Below are 25,070 nucleotides of genomic sequence, written 5' to 3'. Positions count from 1 at the left end.
TGGAGTTCTTCCCTTACAGCATCCCTTACCGCCAACGGGATATTCCTTGCTTTGTGGGCCAGAGGGACGGCATCCTCCTTAAGAATGATTTTGTGGGCGAATTTCTCCAGCTTCCCAACGGTGCCTCCGAACACTTTGGGGTATTCGCTCCTCCATTTGTCCAGACTTGGCTCTGTTTCCTGGTCCGTCAGGAGTATTTGCTCCTTGCCTCCCGGATCTAGCTTGATGCCCAGGTCGCCTTGATCTAGCCATCCTAGGACCGACGGGCCCCTCTCCGACACGTAGAGCTTGCATCGTGCCGACCGACCTCGAAATTCGAAGGTCAGGGGTCTGAACCCCGCCATAGGAATGCGGTCCCCGTTGTACGTGACTGGGCGGATGTCTGGTCTCTCCAGCTCCGGGCCGAGGCGTGGTGCAAATTTCTCCTCCCACACTGCTCTCTGGATGATGGTGAAGGGTGATCCTGTGTCTGCCACCACGTTGATCTTGACACCACCTATGGCCATTTCCAAGACTGGTTTCATCGTACGTTTTCCTTCTCTGTCCAGGGCTTTACCCTCTGTACTCAGGACCTGGTCCTCGATGTAAATCACTGTGACTTCTTCTGCTTCCGAATCGTCTTCCGGATCATCATTGCTTTGATCTACACACCTCACCATGCTCTTGGAAGCCTTCTTCCTGCAAACCTTCTCGTAGTGGCCAATTATTCCGCAGTACGCGCATTTGGCGCGGAATGCGGGGTACTTCCGATCATGTGCTTCATGCGACCAGTTCCCGCACCTGTAGCATGGCTTTCTGTTGCTCCCTGCTTGTTTCCCTGACGTGCTTGCATTGCTTTGCCACTTGTTGGGCCCTCTTTCCGATGGTTTCCTGTTCTGATACTCTCTTCGAGGCCCTTCATTATCTACCTTGTTCACCATCGTGCTGGACGCCATGTCTTTCTTCGTCACTTCTGCGCACCGACGAGCTAGCTCCGCTCTTTTTACGATGACTAACACCTCTTTCAGTGTGGTGTCTCCACTCGCCCATAGCTTGTCCTGCACCGTCGTGCACGTGGTGTGCATCACCACCTGGTCCTTGATGAACTCATCTTCCCAGTTGGCGTATTTGCACGTGGCTGCCAGTCGTTTCAGTGCTGCCACGTACTCCTCCACTGATTCTCCTTGCTTCTGCTTCCTCTGTTGGAAATTGAACCTGTCCCCTGACACGCACACTGCCGGTCTGAAATGTTCATTGAGGTCATCGAGCGCCTGCGCGTACACATCATCGTCTGTGGTTGTTCTCTGTTTCGGAACTAAGCTCTTGTATATCCGGAGACCTTCCGGGCCTAGGTTCAGTAGCAAGATACGCTTCTTCCTCTGGGGTTTGAACTCTTCTTCGTTCTCATCTTCCAGGACACCTATGAAATTATCTATGTACTCTCTCCAGTCCTCCCATTTCATGAGGGGTTCCCCTGGCCGGGGTAAGAACTGTACCGGCGCCCTCGCGTAACCTGCTTGCGCGCTCATCTTCTCTCTCTTTACTGCGGGTAGTGTTCTTCCTTGGCTGCGGGGACTCCCTGGTGTGTCGTCCTGTTCTTCTTCGCTTGCTGGGGTTCGGGGACTGTCTGTGTCGGCCCCCTCAGCTCCCTGTGAGCCCTCCAGCGCGTGTTCCCTGGGTCTGCTGTTCGCTGCGTTGGTCGGTGCCCTTATCCTGCCTTATTTCTTGGTTCCTGGGGCCTGTCCCCCCTTTTCATTCCTCTGCGCCACACCCTCCGGTGTGCCGGGCTCTGCCACGCTCTTTGGGGTACCTGTTATCCTGCACCAGGTGATCCTGCTCCTCTGTCCCTTGTGTGGTGGTCCTGGAGCCTCTGGTGCTTACTTGTCGCCTTGGGGTCGAGTCGGTGGTCCTGCCTTGCTGGGGGGTCTTCTATCCCACCCTCGTCGCCACTGTAATGATGCAGGCACACACTAAGGATGACTCTGGAGCCAGGCTGTGTTGATTGCTTATTTATTAATGTATTAATGTATCGCTCCCAAAGAGCGCCGAGCCTCTGCTCCGGCGCCAACTAACTCTCGCCCCGTTTCGCGCTCCTCGCGCTCCTCCACGCCCCCTGCGTGCGCAGCCAATCCTGGCCGCCTCAACTAGACCGTCTCTACAGATTTGCACAAACTTTTGAAAGTTCAACAGTGTAGAAGAAGAATAGATTTCAAGCAGAAATTTAAATTCATCGTGAATGTTTTAAAATAGTTGGCCTATTCTATTGTTCGTTTTTAATGAGACGCATAAATATATTAATATGTTAAAAGCGTGTATTTTAAAATGATGCGCCTTTGAGTGATGTTTAAGTAGCGATCTCAGTTTTGAATGGAAGGAAGTTCAGTAAAATCTACAGTTTACCTTTCTAATATGGCCGCTCTTTAACTTTCAGCGCTGTGGCACTAGCAGGTATTCTCCGTCTTCCATGCTTCCGACACTTCGGTTTCCCAACGGAAAGCAATGAGGTGGGCGGGACTTGTTGTCATGGAGACGGGGAGAGGCAGTTGGCAGTGGAATGAGGAAGCACTGACGCCCGTGGGGGCGTAGTTACACCGAGAAGCTTAGCTGTCAGCCTGGCGCTTGCTGTCCCTGCTACTCGAGGTCTAGCATCCCCTGTGGCGGTGCGGCCATGGGCTGCTTCTTCTCCAAGAAATCTAAGAGGAAAGAAAAGGATGGCGACAGCGACCAAACCCAGGCTGAAGAGCCCAAGCAGTACAGCTGGGACAAACGCGAAAAGGTACCGACGAACAGAAGCTCTAACCAAGCCCTTCCCCACCACTATCAACACAAACTCTATCCACGTAGCCCAGTCTTTACACCAGCACCCCCTCCAGCAATAATATACACCTATTGTACAAACATTGTGTCATCTCTGCACCACCACGTCCCATCTCTACAACGGCTTCCTCTTTCCAGCACACACTCCATCACCGCCCTCTTGCCTTGTTACATTCCTTACTGGGTTGCAGTACAGTGCATAATAAATGCAGATGATTTAAGAATGTTGGAATGAACACTGGAATGTGTTGTAATTAGTTCTAGTGGTCTAGTGACAGCTGTTCTCGAAGAAGCGCGCACTTTCTTGCTTCGCTATTAAACATCTGACCGATTTAAGAATGCAGCTGTCCTTCATTGTAAGACGTCCATGCTATTTTCCAACACACCCATTGCCTCTGCTATACCCTCATTATATTTTTCAACAGCATAATCTATGCTATTGCAGCAGTCTCAGCTTTGGTGCATCTCCTTTCGCCATAAGCACACCAAACCACCCCTGCAGCACAACACTTTCCTATCCAGCACACCCTTCTCCCTCCAAAACCAAATTCTCAACCTCGTGTATCACTTCTTTCTTTTCATCTACCCCTCTCCAGTATCAACCATCCCGTCTAGTCTCACTCCCCAGTCAAACAGCATCATCTTTGCATCTACAACAATTGTTCTCCTTTCTCGCAGCACTTCTTTTTCTTGGTGTTATTGCAGCACCATTTTCTCCCCCCTTTTAATGCTGCACCATTTTCTCCCCCCTTTTACCTCAGCACCCTCTTCTCCCCAAATCATGCATCGCTCTTCTTCCCCCTTTACTGCAATGTCCTCCTCTTATACCTTCTACCTCGGCACCCTCGACTCTGTCAGGCAGCACTTTTTCACTCTTCCACACCATTGTCGCCCGTCGTCAATACTGCTCTTATTCCCTTTCTAATACTAAGGTCGTCCCCTTTCTGGTACCCTCTTCCTCACTCCACCAGAACGTTGAACCTCTACTTCCCCCAGCGCCACTCCTCTCACTCTTCCCTTCTTATTCTCTTGTTCTGCTTCTCCAACAGCTGTTCTACCCCGTTTCCCCAGCAACCCTTCAATCCAGTTTCCTCAGCAACCCTTCTGCCCATTTTCCTCAGCAGCCCTCCTGCCCCTTTTTCTCAGCAGCCCTCCTGCCCCGCTTCCTCAGCGGCCCTCCTGCCCCGCTTCCTCAGCGGCCCTCCTGCCCCGCTTCCTCAGCGGCCCTCCAGCCCCGCTTCCTCAGCGGCCCTCCAGCCCCGCTTCCTCAGCGGCCCTCCAGCCCCGCTTCCTCAGCGGCCCTCCTGCCCCGGTTCCTCAGCAACCCTTTTGCCCTGCTTCCTCCCTAACCCCTTTGCTCTGCTTCGTCACCAACCCTGTTTGCCCTGCTTCTTTACCAACCTTCTTTGCCCTGCTTCTTCACCAGCCTTCTTTGCCCTGCTTCTTCACCAACCTTCTTTGCCCTGCTTCCACAGCAACCCCCTGCGTTGCTTCTATGTCCACTAAATCACTTCTGCTTCTCTGAAATACCACTTATACAATTGTCAGGTTTCCTTGAGAGCTGCAACTTTCCCTTCTTTCAAGTTGCCCCTGCTTTGTTAAATTGAAAAACTGTTACGGGATATAATGGTAAGTATGTGCTCCTGTAAATGGATACAGTCTGAGTTATTGAGAAGTATGCATGCTGGTACTCTGTACATGCAGAGAGGAACAAAGTTAATTGCTCACTCTTCCGGTTAGGATAAAAGGCACACCCTGTACTGGCATTGCATTTGGTTGCCTTACTCTTAGTGCCTGAACTGCGTGTGTATATATATATAGATCACCCCATTGTTAGTGGCAAAATAAGGATCTGGTCAGCTGCCACTTTTTTCTCTCTCCTACACCATCCTGTTGTCCTACTGCTCTCACCAGGCCAGTCAGTCCAAATCCCAGTTATGTGCTCCACCATTTCTTCATCATGCTTTCACTTCTACATAACCCCTGCGTCAAGTTTCACACTTCACTTAAATAAGGCAGTTTTTCCTCGCTGTGAAACTATCTACTAATATTACTGAAAGCACTGCATCCTGTGTAGTTTTAGTTGCTACTGTGCTCCTGGGTGATTCGTGGAATGCCAGTATTGCTTAGAGTGGGAACAAAAATAGAATTATCAATTGCTCCATTTGGGTTTTTGTAAACATTTTTCAGGATCTCAAATGTGCGTATTTTTGTGGAATATTAGTTGCATATCTGTAGTTTAATAGTACATTCTTGAAGTTTTCTGGTGTATTTATTATTTAGGCATTTTTGATTTAATCTCCTACTCCACATCACCGACGCTCCAGTTTTTCAAAAAGTACAATAAGTGAGTGAGTAGTTACTAAATCCCATCCATTTCTCTTGGCAGGCCACCAGCACCCAGTCAACTAGGGTTTCCTGATGTTCCTTCTAGATGTCCAGTCTGGCATTTATCATAGTAACTCGAAATATAGGTGGAAGCCATACTGAAAGTGCATTTAAATATCTAATATACATCATTCTTCTCAGGTTTGCAACCCTCACATCTTGCCGTCCGTGACATAGAAAGCAAGGGAAATCTTTGGTGCTGGGCCGGAAGTTTTTAACTATGGGTACATTTCTTTCAAGAAAAATGTGCTGTGGAGCTTGGAGGTACATAGTGCCCCATGACCTTGTTACAGCCACGCCTCTAGGCAGTCTTGAAATGTATACAAGAGGGGCACCAGACTGAGATTAGGTTGAAAGGAAGGTACAGCTTGGATAGAAGATATAGCAGAAGTGACCTACAATAGACTGTGATGACAAGATTCTAAGGGTGATGATATAAGTGCCTGACTGAGGGACTCTGAACTACTACATACTTTGAATCGAAAGACACAGCACTTCGAGAACTTCAAATCTGCATTCATTGCGAACTTCAGAGCTGAAAGAGCATCTGAGAAGCTATCCAGAAAGGTTATCTGGATTTGCGGAGATAATTGCCCTGTGTAGCAAGGAAACTTCACTAAAAAAATAAAGAATGTGCAAAATTAAAATAGAATTGTTAGGAGAGAAACAATTTTTAATATAGATATCCCCTAACATTCTAAATAAAAACAGTGCAAAAAGGAGTGTTCACAAATAGCTGCTTTCTATTAAGGTCGACATGTTTCAGCACCCGTCTTGATCGGGTAATGGACCTCATCTCACCTGGTCGACTCAGACACTGTCGGAGGCAACGACGGACAGTGCGCGGCCTCGTATTCCTCAGTGAGGTACCAGGTGAGGTGAGGTCCATTCCCCGAACAAGAAGGGTGCAATCTGCATCCCTTAAAGTGGAGGACCTGTAAAGCAAGGTTGTATTCATTCCAACCTTGTAATTTGGTGATAAGTTTATATTTATTTCTATTCTTATTTGGACACTTTTGAGGTCACTTTGGATGGTTTTGATGCAATAGCAAACTATTAATAGAGACAGGTCCTAAAGAAAGCCTCGGGCATTTTTACCTTAATGGCTGATACATGTCGACCTTAATAGAAAGCAGCTATTTGTGAACACTGCTTTTTGCACTGTATTTATTTAGAATGTTAGGGGATATCTATAATAAAAATTGTTTCTCTCCTAACAATTCTATTTAGGAGAGGGACTAGGTTGGTCTAGGTCATTCTCGATTATCCTTTTTCCTGTGAATGGGGTCCTGCCAAAGTCCTCTCCCTCAATCTTACATTTTCAAAATAACCACCAGAGCTGCAGAATGTGGCAGTGAACCAGCTTTGGTTCCCTTAAAGAAGCAGTTTATCCAAACTTGTTAGCTTTCAGGAGTCTTAACGAAGACCTTCTCCCAGATGGCCTCTACATATTTTTCAAAGAAAGAAAATATGTAATTGTTTAATGGAAATGTAATACCTTATAAAAATTAGAGCGCTCCTCTTTCAAGGTGCCATTCAAAAGCGTTATTCAAAGGTACAGGGGGGCAGGAGTAGCTCGGACATTATTGGGATCTGCATAGAGCTTGTGTAAACTATTGATGGAAAAGAATCTGCAGCTTTGTTTTTTACATTTTTCGTATGAGACAAAGCTGGGAAAATGAGCAGAGCAGAAGCCACAGAAGGCAGGGCACTCAGGATTTATAGTTCTAATATATATATATATATATATATATGTACCTATTATGAGACTTAACCATAGTAACCTGAGAAGGAACTGGTTGCGTTATGTTTTAATAATTGAATATTTCTTCATGTCTAAAAATGTTATTACGTCAGACATCATAGAATAGTAAAGTTAGGTAGGGTATAGGTATAAAACTCCAGCCCACAAGTCCATGAATGGAAAGGTCAGCTGTGTGAGGCGCTTGAACGCTCTCTAAATCTTGATGCTGTAATATTTAGAGTAAGGAGTTGTAGGTTACTCAACACATCGCTGGTTTGGTCATGCAACCTCATTCAGCACTACAGGTCAGTGATTCCTTCAACAACAATAAGTTTAAGGGAAGCAACCCTCATGCTGAATGATTCATGCCAGCATGTGGTAGTGTGCATGGATTTGGTTTAAAAAAAGCTATTTGAATAAATCTTGTCATTCACGTTCTCATGATAAATATTGTAGGCTTAAAGTATTTAATATGTCCATTAATCCTTCTCATAGCTAATTTTATGAGTATGCCGAAAGGAGAACTGTTGCTGAAAATCTTGCTGGCACAGTATTGCTCTGAACTGCCCAAGAGTTAGAGTGACCATTAAGATATGTGTTAATTAATTCCACCGAATATGTTGTAAGTAAGACAAGTTCGAGGGATGTGCTGTCGTCTTTTATTGGGGCTCTGGTATATTTTTGATTTGTTGTCTTTTATGAGGCAGTTGATGTTAATTTTTAGAGTTTAATTAGTTTTATTTGTATATTTTTCATGATGGCTGTGAAAACAATTGGAGAAGGCCAAGTGAAGCCAATAGTTAATGATGTAATGTTATTTGTTTTCGATTTCTACTAGGCTGTTGCTTTCCCACAACCATTTCTAATTGTGAAGGTAGGATGCATAGTACAGACAATTATTTACTGACCATGCCTGTGAAGGCCAGACTGGTATCTCAGATGGAGTCACTCGGATGTAGGCAGCAGAACTCTAGAGGAATGTAAACTTCGATATCTTTACAAGGTCGTATTGCAGGCGAAGGGAGGTTTTCCAGATGTGCGATACTCATGCAGAGTTCTTCCCCCAGATGGTTTGTACCTTCATTTGTGAAGGCATGTATTGTTTTGTGCAGCTTGCCAGAAAATGTGTGGGCTTAGAGTGTGACATTCACGTCTGAGCAAAAATAAACTTAGTTCTACCAAACAAGTGAGTTAGATTTAAAAATCAAGTTTTATATAGGCAGCAGAACATGGTAGCTTGCCATTTTTTGGCAGTTTCTAAGGAAAGTAATTAATTGAACTAAAAACCCGAAATTGGTTTAAGACTTAATTTGATATAGCTCAAAACTTTTTTCCTCTTTTTTCGAGTATTTATGTAAACGCTGACGACAGATGGAAAGCGGAAGTATAAACGGTCAGTCAAGTTGGAAAGTCCGTAGATTTTCCTCCATGCATCTCTTTGTGTAAATAATCGACAAGAATTGAGCAAGGCACAGCTGGGTGTGTGGGTTAAGCTTGCAACATATCCTCAGCCACATGGGAGACACGTAGTTAATGCGGTGCATTGTAATTTGTGAAATCTTAACTGTAGAGATAAAATTAACGTATTTGGTATTTTATAGACCTGTTGTTGAATGTTTTAGAGTTATCATAACATCATATTCCAACTATGCGACTCTACATAACCTTGTCGCATTGTCTCATCCCTTCCATCCTCTTGGAGTCACCTCTTTCCGGTGTAGTGATGAGAATCCGTTTTTGATTGCCACGTTGGAATTCTGATAGCTGCCACTTGCCCCTGTCGTGATGACTATCATAATTCTTCGCCATGCCGCTCGTTCCTAATCCTGTCTTTAACTATCCATCTCTCACTCATCCAGTCCATATTTTATCAAATAATTTTTGGACATCCTCTATTTTTTTAAATCACCTTCTCTCTTGCATAACATATTTATTTCTCACACCCAAGCTTGCGGTTTTGGAATCACTGTAGTTCCCCATTTAAGCGCTATTTCCTGTATGGCCAAGAGGAATACCAAGTCAATAAGGAGTTTCTTATGGGATGTAGCACCAGTGTCCTTCCGTATCCCCAGGGTCACCAGCAATGCGTTTGGATACTAATTCAACACTAATCCTGATGGGTTCCGGAGTGGCGTGCTACTCGCCAGAAAAGCGTTTGAACATCCATCAGGGGTAACAAGTGCTATATGAATGCAAACCTTTCTTCCCCTTCTAACCTTTTTTCCTCCTCTATCCTTCTGCTATCATTCCAAATCCAAAGAACTGACTAACCTACCCACCACTTAAAATGTACTTGCATGTTTCACTATACTAATTCAACACTAATCCTCTATGAGTCCCGGAGTAGCGTGCTACTCGCCGAAAAAGCGCTTCGACCCTCGTCCGGGTTAGTAAGCGCTATATAAATGCAATTACAATACAATACAATACTTCTTCCACCAGTCTCAATTGGACTCCCTCCCAGAACCGGTGAAGTTGCGGGCTGTCCCATAGTGTGTGATAGAATGTGCCTTTCTGTCCACACCCTGTAAGCACTTCTCATCTGCAGCGTTCCACAATTTATGTAAGAGGACCCTATAGTATAGTCTAGTCTAGTCTTTGGAGTATTTTTACTTGTATCGGGCGATATCTTGGTTTGATTGCCACCTTTCTAGGATAGGATAAAATGTATGAAGTGCACTAATACCCAAGGGTGTTAAGGCGCTGGGCAGACGGAGGGGTGGAGAGAGGCACAGATCAGCCAACTATGATGAAAATAGCCATGTTTTCAGCAGTTTTATAAAACCCGGAAGAGATTTTGCCTTGGAAATGGAGGAGAGCAGGGAGTTCCAGAGGTTGGCGGCTGTCACTGAAAAGGACCGACCGCCCCATCTGGCCCTGCGGAATTTAGGAGAGATCTCAAGGTCCTCCTGGGGGTGTACCATTGGAACATGGTTTTTAGCTGCAGCGAGCGTTTACTGTGCAAGGCCTTGTATACCGTACTAAGGACCTTGAAGGAGATGTGCTTCCTAATTGGGAGCCAGTGTAAGGCACCAATCCCCTCCCTGGCTGATTGGTGCTTCGGAATGTTAAGGATCGGCCTGCACAACGCGTTCTGAATAACCTGCAGCTTGTTTAGGGAAGCCTCCTTGATTTGGAGGTACAGAGCGTTGCAGTAATCAAGCCAGGAGGTGATTAGTGCAATGATGGTGGACCGATGCAGTTCAGACGGAATGTACGGTAGCACCTTTCCAAGGGTTTTTAATATATAGAAACAGGTGCTGACGGTTCAGCTGACCAGAGCGATCAAAGGTCAGACCCTCGTCGAAAGTAACCCCCAAGTTTTTGCTGTCCTAACCGGGACGGGTTGGGGACCCAGGTCTGCCGGCCAACAGATGTTTGACCAGATGGAGTTCTGTGAACCAAATACCAGTATCTTGGTCTTATCGGCATTAATCTTTTGGGGGTTAATCTTCATCCAGCAGATAATGCTTGCCATGCACTGGTTACATTTTTCTGCAACCAATTGCAAATCATTTAAGATGGAAAAAATTATTTGTGTGTCGACCGCATAGGAAATCACCTGGAACTCAAATGATCTCACCAACTTGGCTAGAGGGGTCACATGAATGTTAAAGAGGTTGGGGCTCAGTGAGGAGCCCTGGGGAACCCCACAAGGAAGGCTAAAGGCCTTAGCTGTGAAATCTCCTTCAGCTGACGATGTTCATACTCTCTGTCATGAAAGAGTGGAGAAGCTGCAAGGCCTTTCCCATAACTCCCACTTCCTGCAGATGATGAACCATGCTCGCCGGGGAGACGGTGTTGAATGCCGCTGACAGATCAAGCATATTCAGCACCGCTTATCCACCTGCATGCAAATATGATCAGTGGCTGCAATAAGGACAGACTCGGTGCTGAGCCATCCAGGATCAGAGTACTGAGTGTCATATGAAGATTACAGTTATATAGCCTTGGCACCTCCCTCGTGGCTCTGATAATCGTGATCACATTAGTCCAAGTGAGGAGATTGGTGAAAAGCAGCCAAGTGTGAATACTGTTCAAAAAGACATGCTGAACAGTTGTTTATCAGAATTTGCCATTTTCAATTTGAGGTTGCACTCCATTTTGTTTGGTGTCAAATTTGTTTTTTTGGGAGCCATATGAAAATGTTAACAGTGTGTAAATTTGGACTTGGAATTTCTTTCTTTATTGTGGTAAACAAGAATCCATGGTCCCGAGGGGAGCTCGCAAATGAGCTATGAGTTGTTATACCGGATTGAAGGCTGTATTACACACCTTGTTATCGCTTCTTCTTTTAAACATTTATTCATTGGTTTCTTCATGTGGTTCCAAAAGGAGGACAGCATGGACATTTCAGTGCTTACTCTTATATGACATCTGAAGCAATATGAAGAAACAGTAAAAGTGCACTAAAGTCACCAAGGCGTGGTATCGACATGACACATAAACAGAAATAACATTACCTTTTCCAAGCCCAACTTTATGCAGGAGAATAGGGCAATGTAAATGGGGAGAGGGGCGCTTGCCCCTAATGCCTTCAATTGTTAAAAGTACTGTTAGTACAAAAAACACTCTATGTTCGCCCTCCACTCTGCAGTGAAAAAGGCAAATCCTTCCCAGAAAGGCTCACTTTGTGGTCTATTGTATGTTCATTCCGACGTCAATAATTTTTCCTAATCTTTTCTGGCCCAAATATTGACAGAAGGACATGTTGATACAGCTCACTCCCGGGTTCCATTCCATAGGAGATGTTTACTTCCTAGCTCTGCTGTCACTGCCATATCGACTCTTTCTCACTGATTTATGCAAGGCTAAGAAATGACCAGAGAGTCTGTAGCCCACACTACTTTAAAAAATCCTGGTTCGGCAAGACACTTTTCATTGATGTCTCCTTATACGATATTTTAAAACATTAGATTTTATTAAGGCCAGCAGTGGGTGATGGGACGTTTTTGCCTTTGTGATTATCTTGAAATATATGTTTGCTGGGAGAGTGGGGGGAGCAGCCATTTTTCTATTTTGAGGATTAGTCCTGAGCCCTGAGGTAGAATCAATGTATTGTCCAAAAAGGAGCATGAAAGTTCACCAATAATATTTCGGGTTGTTAATATAATTGTGTAGTTGTTCGTCTCCTGTAGAAGCAGCATGAAAGAAAATAGTAACAAGGCTAGGAGGTACTGGACAGCAAAGGTGAAGTTGGTGGCCATGCAAGGCTAATATGTTTCAAATAGGCCGCACCCAATTCTGTTTAGTATAACCCCATTAAACACAAAAAATGTTTTAGCAATGCGTGTCCACATGTATTTACATGTATGATGCATTCTGCAGTGTGCTGGCTGGTGACAGACAGACACTTTATAAATGTGGTAATTATATTAATAGCAGTTCTTGATTTAATCATCACCCTTCTCAAACTATGGGAAGTTGGGGACAGCCTTCCCAGCCAGTGGAAGTGTCTTGCCTGCATTGCTATGCCTTTAGGATGGAGACTGAACACCGACTTGAGAAATGGTGGAGACAAAGCTCCCCTTAGAATTTCAATGAGGGCCTGTTAGGAAGGAGCTGAAATGACTTGTTTTTCCTCAGCAGTGCAGGCTTGTCAAATGGTAAGTGTGAGAGGTGGCCTGCAGCTTCTATTCCACAGGTGAGGAAGTTTATAGGCAGGGCATTTCCTTTTGTGTCTCTGATTACTTCTGCAGGAAGGTTGAATGAGAGCCAGATGCAAGATCTCACACTTCATTGTGCCTATTTTGTGGGTGCTCCAGATTTGAGACAACCAAATTGCACTTCCCCTGAGAAGCATTACTTTACACAAACTGACTAAAACAGACTCTGCTCTCCTTAATCTTGCTCTGGTCATCGGAGGTAAAGGGTAGGCACATCTCTAGCTCCAACATTTTAAAATACAACTTCCTAGTTTTGCCTTTTCCTTCCATCAGTTTTTAGTGGGAAAATGAAACCATGTCTATTTAGTTCTATTTACCTCATTGTTGATGGTGGTGTGGGTTCACACAAGGGTTCTATTGGCCTACCATGGTAGTGTAACACTTGCAAATAAAGTTGTTGCCTTCTACAGTTTTGCATGCCATCTCAAAAAAGCATCATCAAGAGTTCTTAAAACCCTGCATGAAAACGGACCTTCACTAAAACCTATGATTGTCACCTCTTTTATTTTTTCCTTTCAAATGACTCTTGTTCCTTTCCATCCTCGACATGCCGCCACTCCGCCACTCTCTTGAACACAGGCTGCTCTAGGTCACATGCATGTTAGCTTTAATCCCTATTATTGGAACGCTGCAAATTGCCCTCATTTCATTTCAAAGATCACAACCGCTCTTTTTAAAAGTCATCCTAATAATACTTAGCCTCTTGTAGCTCATCTATTAGTACCGCTACCTTTTTCATGAATTTGCCTTCTCCTCTTCCACTAAAGGTCACACCTAACACATATTATTTGATCTACTACATAGAAACTGGAATAAATGCATGGAATGTTTTCTTTAAGAGCACAAGACTAGTCTTACCAACCAATAATCACCACAACAAAAAAACATGTTGGGGTCTGGAGCAGTGTGCTGCCCAGCGTAAGATGCTGCAACACCTCAACAAGGGTAGTAAGTGCTATAAAAATGTAATTACTATACAATACATAACCAACTTCTCAGTGCCCCGGCAGTCGAGTGTATTTCATACAGGCTGAATATTAATTCCCTTTTACTGCTTGACGCTCTTGCACTCACTTAAGACCAAACTGTTAAGGGTCATGTGCCATTCCACAGCAATAAACTACCCATTTCCAAATGATCAAGCAAGAAATAACTGAAGAGATCTGCCACATGTTGCTGGTCAGTGGAGGACTTTCATTTAGTCCATGGCTGAGGTCCCGGCTAGCCACTTACTACAACGCTTTTTGACATCCCATATCTGACTGTTATTGTGAGAAGATATTACCTGAGGCCATCCAAGCAGATCTTTCTTCCATTTTCCTTTTAACCTATGCCTGTTCAGGACCATAAACTTTAACCAGAACATCTCGGACTGGATAACCCAGTGCAGTAACCAGGTAAGTGTTCTACAAACATTAGAAATATCATAAAGCGACCTGCAGTAAGCTGATGGCCTACTGAAAACCAAAAACTTTGCTCCTGTCTCTCACAATTTTTCAACACACACTGCTAAGCGCTGTGTCCCATAACACTATAACAGCACATCAGGGGTCATTGCGCACTACATGGAAACACTTCCTACACCGGATCAAAGGTTGTATGTTTGAACCACTCAGGTATTTCCCATGGCTGCCTTAACAACATTGTCCGAACCACGAATGCGTCTTTACAGTGCATTCCTTCACCACGCAAGTCATTACAGGGACTTGCGTTAGGGAAAGCACTGGACTTTGAAATAGTATAATTTACTATTCCAATCCAGTCTGCACAAAAGTAGGGAAAGTGCTGGACTTAAACTCCAATATCAGTCCAAAAATGCTTTCCTTAAGGCAAGTCGTTGTAACGACGTGTGTATTAAAGGAATGCATTGTAAAAGCACATTCGTGGTTCGGACCATGTTATTAAGCACAGCATGGTTCGAGCTACAATATAAGAGCTGTTTCCAGGTCAAAGCAAAGACACACTTCCAACCACACCCTACACAAAATAGTGTGCTATTCATGTAGGCAAGTGCTTCAGCTTCCCACACTGGCTTGAAAAGCAGCCCAGTGCTTAATTTGTAAAGCAATGAGTGCCGGTGCCCAGAGCTATGCTCCGGGAGTGCTGGTGCACCAGATTCAAAGGCTAACCAGTGTTGAATTCCCCTCATTTCTCCTTAATCCACTACCAGACACTGTTGCCCTTCATATCACTCTTGTCGGCCCCTGCTTTCTGCCTGTTTTTAAGACTTTCTCTTCCTCCTTTCCTTGTTGTGTGTTTCTACCTCTCTTGCTTGTGGTCAATATCTGATGAGGAAAAATAAGTGCAGTTCCCAAAAAATGAGTGCTGGTGGGCCTCACCTGCAACCACAGGCTCAAATTAAGCACTATATAAATGATGCAATCAATACTATACAGTACAATACAATAAACAAACCAGTAAAGAAGGGCAAAATCCAGTTGTAACGAAACCTGGTTCTGGAAACCAAGTATTTTTTTATTAGAATATCTGTAAAAGACAGTGACCCGTTAGTTGAGGGGGCAGGCTATTAGAACGGAGGCGTGCCATTTCAGTAATGTTACAAGATAGTTATCGGGTTAACGCTTTCCAACGGGCTCATGGAGCCCATTGGTCGTTTGGAAACTCACCATAATCCCTTACGGACTACGTTTTTGCCATCAGGATTATGATGTTGGTTTCTGACAGCCATTCCATGTTGGCATTTCCATTCCATGGTGTCCCCTTAAACATCCCTGCACCGTGTGTGGTGCAGGGATGTTTGGAAACATCCCTAGTTCTATGGTAGCTTATGCTGCAGGTGTTTACTGCCCGCCGCACAAGCTCCCATAGAAAAATTGATCTTTCCGAAATGATGCGGTCGAAACTGCAGACCGGAAGTCGGTTGGTTCCTAATCCGCAACGTTGTCGGACGGACGTTAATCCACCTGACATCGTAATCCGGTCCATAGTATTTTGAAATTTGACTAATGTGCTCTATCGCTTAGTATTTAGTTATCTGTCTGACTCAGCCAGCGTCGACGTTCTGCACGTTCTTCAAGCTTGCCATGTTAGTCAGCTCTCATCTTTGATGGAGGAATCTGGGATCCCTTCCGTTTAAATAAGGTTGCTTTATTACCAAAGTGACCTCAATTGGCCTGATTTAGTTGCTCAACGTAAAGAGAGTTTATAAATCATTTTTGAAAAAAGGGCAGTTGTGGTGGTTCATAACTTCCTCTATGGCATGCGCATGAATCTGAAACTGCTTAGAAACCCAAAAGGTCATATCAGATGTGAACCAACTCCAAATAAACTTTAAAAAGACAAAGGTCATGTGTTTTTCCAGCCCACGGAAAAAAGTACCAAAATTCACCTGGACGATCAACAGCAGTAGTTTGGATCGCGAGGAGACATACAAGTACTTGGGACTGATTTTGGACAACCACCTCAACTATAAGCAACACCAAGAACATCGGAAAATTAAAGCTAAACAACTTCTGTTTGCATTCAAGACCCTGCAAAAAAAACTCAGTGTCAGCTCCACCACCCACTTATTAAAAGTTGTGGCATCAAAATTTCTACCCGCAATTACATATGGTTTTGAACTATTAAATGCAAAGGATGGAACATCATTGAACATCGCCCAAATCCGCCTCTTCAAAAAAACTGGTTAATATCCCGCCCCACATCTCACAAGACCGGATAAGACTTGAGTTTGGGCTAAAAAATCAGACTATGGCAAGACAGGGAGCGCTGGTGAAATACTATTGGAGAATGCGTGCAGCTGAGGACGATTCCCTGGTACACTATTGCTGGCTGGAGGTCGAAAAGCAATCAAAACTGACTAATTCGGTTTATTCGCACTTAAGAAAATCGATTGAGGCTTTAAAGCTAGAGGTAGTATGGCAGACCATACAGTCCTATTCTGAGTTCAAACAATTGGTAAACAAAACAGTTAACCAAATGCCACAAGACCAGGATAAAGCCACGCTGTCCAAGTAAACAAATGCATGGACGGTCCTGCCGACATACAAAAAGCTAAAGCCCCAACCATATCTTTCGGAACACTTTGCAAACCGAATGAAACATCAATTAATGCTACTGAGACTAGGAGTATACCCAACTAAAGACTTAACTCCCAAATGGAAATGCACATGGCCCTCAATGGACTGTCGCCTTTGCGGTCAAGGCGATGAATCAGTGCTCCATTTGCTCTGTATTTGTCCGGCATTACTATCCAAACAGAAAAGATTGCTGCGGCCGTTATTGATAAAAGAACAGATAAGGACATGCAGATCAGCAGTAATAAAGTGTTTAGGAGGATCAACAGTGCAACTGGCATGCAAATCACTAAAACTTTTAAGTCTAGCTGCAAAAGCGCTAGAAAAGAAAGAGGCGGAACAGGATTTAGGAAATGCTTAGACATTTACCTAAAGTAAACATAACTACTAGAATCGGATTCCTTGAGCTAGTATAACCTCGTAAGACTAAAAGGCGCTAATTGAACCCTCGCTTCCTTTGTTTTATTGATCAAAATGTTTTAAAAGAAAGCTTACTTACTAAACCAGTATTAATATAAAATTTTAAGTTACAGGTGCTTATGTGTTTTTAGCGGTCATTCCGCTCTTTGTATGATTTAAACCAAATCAAATAAAGTATTTTTTTACTGTACTGATGTGATGCTAGTGGGCTATCTACTGTGATATAGTAGTGCTGTTCTTCATCTGTCTGTATTGTCAAAGTATATGTATATTCGTGGTTGACCACTAAAACACAATATAATGTAGGGAACATGGATAGACTTCTTGTGGCACCCCTACTTAAAGGCCCCATTTCACATAAACATTGTTACATTATTTGCTATAACTGAATGAAGTTGTCTCCTGTGTACGGGGTGATCATGAATACTTTATGCTGGTATGATAGTCCGGAAGTGCCATTGCATTACGATTTTTATCGAAGTGCATTACAAAATGTTATTAATTTTTGTATATAACTAAAAAGCGTAAGTAACATGAAGGATACCACCTTATTTCAGGCCATATTGCCACAGGCACACTATATTGTAGGTCCTAATTTAGACTGGCAAGATGGGTCCATCAGAGCTAAACACTCGTTGCTGACCCTCCGTGAACTGCAATTTACAAGTATAAATCCAATTAAGGCCAGCTTAACCTGCCAACCTTTCGAGCATGTTCAAAATTGAATACCATTAAATTGGAAAGTAGCAAACCTGTTTCTTTAGCGCTTAGACGCAGCAAATTGTGTTAAGTGCTACATGAAAATATGTTTATTATCATCATCATCATATTTAGTGTGGCATCTACAGAACGTTACAAAGTTTTTTTTAACGCTATAGCCTCTGTAGGAGGTAAAAAGAGTCCGAGGTGCTTCTCCATTCATAAGCTAAAAATAAATTCAAGTCTGCCTGTGACAACTCCTGTAACTCGTGAGAGATCATAACTGTTTGCTAGTGTGAATATCGGTCCTAAATAAATGAGCGTATCACTAGGACTGAATTCCTTTTTTAAACTGCATGTTTATCACAGTTACTTGCTGTATCTGATCCATAATGTCGAGCTCTCATTTTAAATTCACTTAGTAAATCAATGTGATATGGAGATGACTGGTCTGTTTAACTGCATGGACACAGTGGTTACAATTCATATTGGTACGTCACATGGTTTGCTGTGGGTGACTGGTACTGTGCAATATGGAAGGAGGAAGCCATTTTGTTATTTGAATGTATTACCTGTAGAATAATAAACTGTGAAAAAGATACCGGCAGACTGCATTAGTGTTCAGCCAGCTATTGTGTTGCCATAACAGTTTCTGTTTCATAAGAATGGAACTGAGGAATGATTTTTGCTGAATGGCAGTGTTTCCTTTCCCTCCCCGTTTCCCTTAGGCAATGTTGGGCCTGGTGCGTGTTATTGTGGTTGTGGCGGTTTCTAGTCTCTAGAGCATAATGTACACAGTAATGAGTCTCTTGTGGCAGTGATGACGGTAAATAAACCTGGGAGTGGAAAATAAAATTAGTGCGTTGGCAGTACTAAAGGTGATATTAGGCGTGGAGGAGGAGGTCTGGGGAAGTAGGGGCGCTAAGGAGGAGCGGTTGGAAAATACAAACTTTAATCATCATTGTAGAATCTAGATCACTAGAAGCTAGTCCACTGATCAAGAGGTCCATGCAACCTGCTGTGATCTTTGGATATCAGTGACCTTTGGAAACCTGCCCTGGTAGAGTTGAATTACTCTCATTGACTAAGGTTGGTTAAACCAGTTATAGTCGATTGAGCTGGTTACCTAGGTGCTAATTTAAGATAGTTGTTGGCTATTGAGATGGAAAAGCTATACATCTGTACTCGTACACCGATATATACCTACCTAAAACAATGGTAATCAGCTCATGTAATAGTCATTTGAATATGGTGTTCCTGTGGGCAGTGTTTGCTGTTCCCTGGTCAAAAATCAGTGCTGGTATTATTATTGATCATTGTGCCATTTCTTTTGTATTATCTAGCATTAAAATCAATAAAAATAATGTTTTAAAAAATCAGTGCTGTTTGTTATGCGAGCCAGTAAAACCCTAATGATGCTGTCAACTAGGAGTTTATTTTCTTTGTTTAATTTGAAAAAAGCTGCCATTAACATTTAACATTTATGTACTGCCACTTCACCCCTCTTCCTTGTTAGTTAGTCCTTTGAGTACAAGAGTGATCATCTCTTAATTTGTGTTGGTGATTGGCATCAGTACTCATTTTTTTGACCTGGTACTTATTTTCCATTATCGGCCTTCTCCTTGGAGCAAAAGAGCACAAGCATTGACATAGCCATTACGTCTCGTCTTTGGGACCTTTATAAGTGTTTAGTCAAGCAGCACATTATCTATTACATTACATTAGATATTAAAGACATCAAAGTTTGTGGTAAATTATCTACGATATACTGGGAAACAGTTGGTTACAAACTTACAGTTATTGAGTGCATTTAAAGGAACTGGATTAGTGATGTCAGATTGAAAATTCAATGCAATGCCCTAATATGATTCCTTTCGAGTGTTTCCTCTGTTGGGCCATATGGGACAATTAACAAAACAGACCACGATACCTCAAGTGTTCTTAAAGGCACCCCGCCAACTGCAGAACACACTTGTGTAACGTCATTAACAGCATTTTATTACTTGCAGTTCATAAGATACAACCCTAATATAACATCAAAGAGTTGCATGCAAACTGCATGGTGTAGGTTGGAATGTTGGAAACTTTTTGCTGCATACTTGCATTATCCTAATTTTGCTCAAAGGGGTTCATATGGGTAGAAATACATTCTTATTAGTAAAGCTAACCACTGCGGTACGTTTTAAATTCTGAGTTTGTGCTTCACCAGACCAAACACTCTTCAAATATACTGCCTAACAGTATCAGTGACATGCGACTCCTACACATTGTAATCCTCATTACCTTATGTAACATTTCCTATAGACTGATTTACACACATATGAATCATTGGCTCTGTATAGTGTGTGTGTGTGTGTGTGTGTGTGTGTGTGTGTGTGTGTGTGTGTGTGTGTGTGTGTGTGTGTGTGAGAGTGATGTAAAGTGCTCTGACACCCTACACTTGCAAGAGTAGCGCTACAAAACAGATTAAATGCATGTGAGAGAGGGCCAATGGAGAGATGAGGGGCACTGACTGAGCATGGTAGTGAGGGAATTCATGGAGAAGGAAGCTTTTTTTTAGGGGGGTAACAAAGATTGTTGCACTGGGTGCCACCAGCGCTAAAGCCAGCCCTGGCTCCTGCTAACACACAGCCTGATGTGATCTTCAATCAGGGAAGCTTGTAACTGTTTTCATTAGCCGACTTAAGGTATTGATGTGTTACAGGCTATATATCTAAGGGTTATTTATAGTACGGTTGGCTAACAGGGTGCATGAAAACTGAACACACACATTCATTCTGTCTGTGTGTGTGTCTGTGTGTGTGTCTGTCTGTCTCTGGCAGTGATCTTACGTACGTTGACACAAACACTGGCATAGATTATAATTACATCACCGGAACTCCTTAATGACATTATTGGAACACAGTGAACAGTTAACTGCTGTGGATAAAAATACAGTTTTTATGAAGGCTCGCCAGTTAATCTGTCTTTTTAGATAAGTTGTACTTGAAGGAGAGAATATAGACCATGTCAAAAGGGAACCCGAGCAGGCATGAAAAGTGCAGCTTAACTTTCCCCGTTGTAAAAGTGACAGGCTTATTGAGTGGTGTTTTTGAAGCAAATTGTCTGCCAATCTCTTGCCGCTGTAGCAGCACTCAGGGCAGCCACTTCAGGAACTGCAGCTGGGCAAACATTTTCAGAAGCAACCATGGGCCCACTTATTCATGAAGGGGCTCTGACTGAACCTCGATACAGGGCAGCCACACAAAACGGGCCTGTGCAGACATACACGAGAGGGGGACAGAGACCCCACACATTTTACGTACTATCTACACTGGAGACACAGAAGGAAGAGGGCTAGTGACAGCATACCTTCCCATGTCAGCCCTGAGGCACAAGGCCACTAGCCGCATCAATGTGTCCGGCTAGTGAGGTGTTTCTTGTGTCCAGCAGTGTACCAAAACAGTGGACGGCTCTTCACGTACGGGACGCCTTCCCATGTTTACACCAGAGGTGGTGGAGAACGAACCTATGCTATGCACTTTGCCTAGAGGTAAAAGCCACAGCATACCACCACTTCCTGTTGAACCAGTACCATTTTATGCTATCCCAAGCCAGGTGCACGGAGAGGCTGCTTGCAGCACGATGTTTTTGTTTTGAGCCGCAATAGAGTGTGCCCTCTGCACTGCAGTGAACATACTAACCATTTGCTGCGCAGAGCGCCTACATACATCACCCATTGAGGTTTGGGCTACATGCTTTATTAAAATTCATGATGCCAGGAACGGTCTGAACACTTCGGCCTGCAAAGGACTGCTGCGCTCCACCTCTGCGTTCACTTTCACAGTGTCCCAGTCTTAAATGGAAGAGGGTTGCAATGCCTTCGCGGCACAGCCTGAAGGGACGTTGAAAAGTGCATGCATCGGCTCATTTGGCTACTTTCTGCCATGGCTACTGCTGCCCTCTTCCGTCAGTAGTGTCCCACTTGTTGCTTTGCGGCTACTGGGGAGGCCAATAGCCTGGGTTCCTTCTCTCGTGAACTACCTGACAAACCGTGACCCCTCTTTTGCCTCCCAAAGCAGAGGCAAAGGTCAGACCTGCCAAGTATCACGCAGCAGGTGTGATACTAACGCATTTTACCGCGGTGGTCCGCATCACCACACTAAAATGCAACGTCACGCATTTGTAGCATCTCCTTGACATCACTGTTGGTGCAGAGGAAGAGAAAAGCGGGACCGAAATCGCCGATCTGGTGCTGCGCTGGCTGTAGCAGTAAGCATTTTAAGGTACAACTAGCGCTTCCATGCTGTACTGATAGCCACAGAATCACGTGTGCACTGCGCTCAGGGCCCCTTCCACCCTGCCGGAGATGTTGGGATGGGTCTTGCGCAAACCAGTTCTCTCCGGTTCGCCTCGTGTCAGTAAATTTAGTCACCAACTTGGAGTGAGAGTCACCTTCCTGTTGACGCACAGTTCAAAAGTGCTAAAAAAGCTGTAACACTTGAAAACAACATCATATCAATATGCTACATTATCGTTTCAAAACAAACAATGAATGTACAACAATGTATTGTAAAACAAGCTGTTGAACTTTTACATCACAGTAAAATTCCGACCATACCTTCAATGCACATAGATTTAAAGCAACATTTTTATTGTATAGTGGGGAATTTTGCCGAGGCTGTTGCATTAGATAAGTGTATTCGTACAAAGAGATTTATATAGGCCATGGTCTTTTGGATGTTAAAACACAGTACGTTTTTCACATTTCCAAAAAGAGGAAGTGGTAATAGGTGGCAAATAAGGTGATTAAGGTTGAAAGTCATGTTTAACATCCGCGTGAGCTCCGAGATTTCAAGTGGGAGGGGAGAATGAAGTCAAGGGAATGGACTGGAAGATTGTAGTGAACCAGATTGTGTAAATGTCATTCATGTTGTGAGGGTGGGACAGTAAGCTGTGGGGTGTCCTTGGTATGAAATGGTGGAGAAGCATTCAATATGCAGCCTTTAAGTGATGTGAAAAATAGCAGAAGAATCAGAGGAGCACAGCCATATTGAAATACTGAGAAAACATTGATTTCAGGAGGACACAGTTACCAACATTATCAAAGGTGGCCAAGGCAAGCAGAAAACTGCTTCTTTTGGGCAAAATTGATGGAGCTTGAGGTTTGAGTAGGAGTAGACAAAATGGTGAGCATTAGGGGCCAGTCTTTCAATTTTTGGGGGGAAAACAGGAGTGTGACAGCTTAAATAGAGCGGACAGTCTAAATTGAAGGACTGCTCTGATATTTGTTTGGTTTACAGGTCTAGGATTAATTCACTGCCTCGCATAACGTTTGATATTGTATAAATATCATTCACAAATATTAGCGCTTTTAAGATGTAGCAACCCATAAGATCATGGAGATCCTTTTCATTTGAAAGTAGTTCATCAGGACATTTAAATCATATTTTCTCATTTTTTTTCTATCTTCTGAAAAACATTAACTTTGGGGTATTTTTAAAAGTTCAGTATGCTCTGCCAATTTAATGTATGTGATTTGTCCTAGGCAATAATTCTTTAAAGCTCCTTTGAGAGTTTAGCACGATTTTGTTTAAATTAAAATGAATTATTTTTGTTGTTTTTCTCCTAGGTTGATCCAAAAGACTACATGTTCAGTGGATTGAAAGATCAAACTGTGGGACGTTTACCAGGAAAGGTCGCAGGGCAGCAGTTTGCTATTCAAGAGTGTGAGAACTGCAATATCTACATTTTTGACCACTCTGCGACAATCACGATTGATGACTGCACAAACTGTCGCATCTTTCTTGGGCCTATAAAGGGCAGCGTGTTTTTCCGCGATTGTAAGGACTGCAAATGTGTTGTTGCTTGTCAGCAGTTTCGCACTCGGGACTGCCGGAAGCTGGAGGTCTTCCTCTGCTGTGCCACTCAGCCCATTATTGAGTCCTCTACTGGTGTGAAGTTTGCCTGCTTTCAGTACTACTATCCAGAGCTTGCATTCCAGTTCAAGGATGCCGGCTTAAGTATCTTTAACAACAACTGGAGCAACATTCATGACTTCACACCAGTGTCTGGAGAAAACAACTGGAGCCTCCTCTCAGAGGATGTTTCTGTTCTAGATGCTGTTCCTTTGCCAGACTCTGAAGAGCTCAAAGCTGTCCGGGTTGCTACAGACCCTAGCAAGAGCATCATACCTGTGACCAGGGGTCAGCGGCCAAAGAAAAGTGATGAATCATGTTTGGTTGTGTTTTTTGCTGGAGATTACACCACGGCAAATGCTCGGAAGCTGATCGATGAGGTAAGCAATTGTTTCGATATTGTTTTTTTGTAGTTTTACATTACCTTGAATTAGTATAGAGCTGAATCAATAACTAGCAACACTTAAGTATTAGTTGTAGAAGTTGCTGTTTCTGTTTAAAGAAAACCTCCAGTATTTTAGATGTGGTCCTTATTTCACCTCCAACGCTGTCTGATGCATTTCATCTTTTGAAACGTGGGATTAAAATGCAGATTCACAAAGGTAGGACTTTGAAAGTCGTAAATGTGCCTACATTTTGAGCAAATGCCCTAAAATGGAATCACAGAGGCTTCGAGGAGTAGTTTGTGCAATATTTTGACTTTCTTAGATTTCGTTGAGAACTCCAGTCCTTAAAATTTACACATGCAGAAATTCCACCCTCTGGAAAATGCTGTACCGCTTGAGTGTTAAACCATTGTGCATTTACAGGTTTTTTGTTCCCAAAATGAGGAAACCATTCCACTTAAGCCCACATTTAATACAGAGCTCTTTTCTCCTCTTTCCTACTCTGGAAGCGTGCTTGCTCCAGCCCTTCAAACGGAAAAATGTGTGAGTGTTTCCAGGGTGGGAATATACATGCAAGGAATATGTGAATACCGACAAAGTTTGTGGGTCCACCTACGATGGTACGGCGACCCCGCCTTTGCAGTGGCCAGGGTATAATTCCATCAGTCCTGATTCTTATGGAATTGTACCCTCCCATTTAATTACTTTTTATGTGCATCGAGGTTTAATGTTGATATGCAAAAACATTTGTGAATCGAGCTCACAGAGTTAAAAATAAAACCTATTTCGAAGCAGATGTCATCTTCAAAGAAGTACTGGAAAAGGGTTTCAACAGCCTGCCTGTAGCCTACCTGAATTTGACAAAAGCCTAGTGCTTGCCTCAAACTTTAGATTTTTTGGTGGAAGCCTACCAGACAGCACAGCTGCCTGGTTGCAAAGACATGTTGGGGACATGCTAGAAGCTGACCTAGAAATGAATTCTGCCCATTGCTTACTATTGGCTTAGCTTTTTGTCATTCACATTTGCATACTTTCTA

General features: G+C 43.5%; 1 protein-coding gene across 1 annotated transcript in view; it reads left to right on the top strand.

Annotated features, from left to right (window-relative positions):
- The first annotated feature begins 2,517 nt into the window (after positions 1-2,517).
- RP2 (RP2 activator of ARL3 GTPase) overlaps positions 2,518-25,070 on the top strand; it is a 145,494-nt gene continuing 122,941 nt past the window's right edge. The window contains exons 1-2 of the mRNA XM_078658219.1: positions 2,518-2,755; positions 23,362-24,027. Coding sequence (XP_078514345.1) covers positions 2,648-2,755; positions 23,362-24,027 — 774 coding nt within the window. The 5' untranslated portion in view covers positions 2,518-2,647. The remainder of the gene's footprint in view (positions 2,756-23,361; positions 24,028-25,070) is intronic.

The sequence above is a fragment of the Lissotriton helveticus genome, chromosome 8 (genome assembly GCF_964261635.1).
Source record: "Lissotriton helveticus chromosome 8, aLisHel1.1, whole genome shotgun sequence".
Taxonomy (NCBI): Eukaryota; Metazoa; Chordata; class Amphibia; order Caudata; family Salamandridae; genus Lissotriton; species Lissotriton helveticus.
Note: the sequence above shows the minus strand (reverse complement) of the source record. Positions and strands in the feature narration are given on the sequence as shown.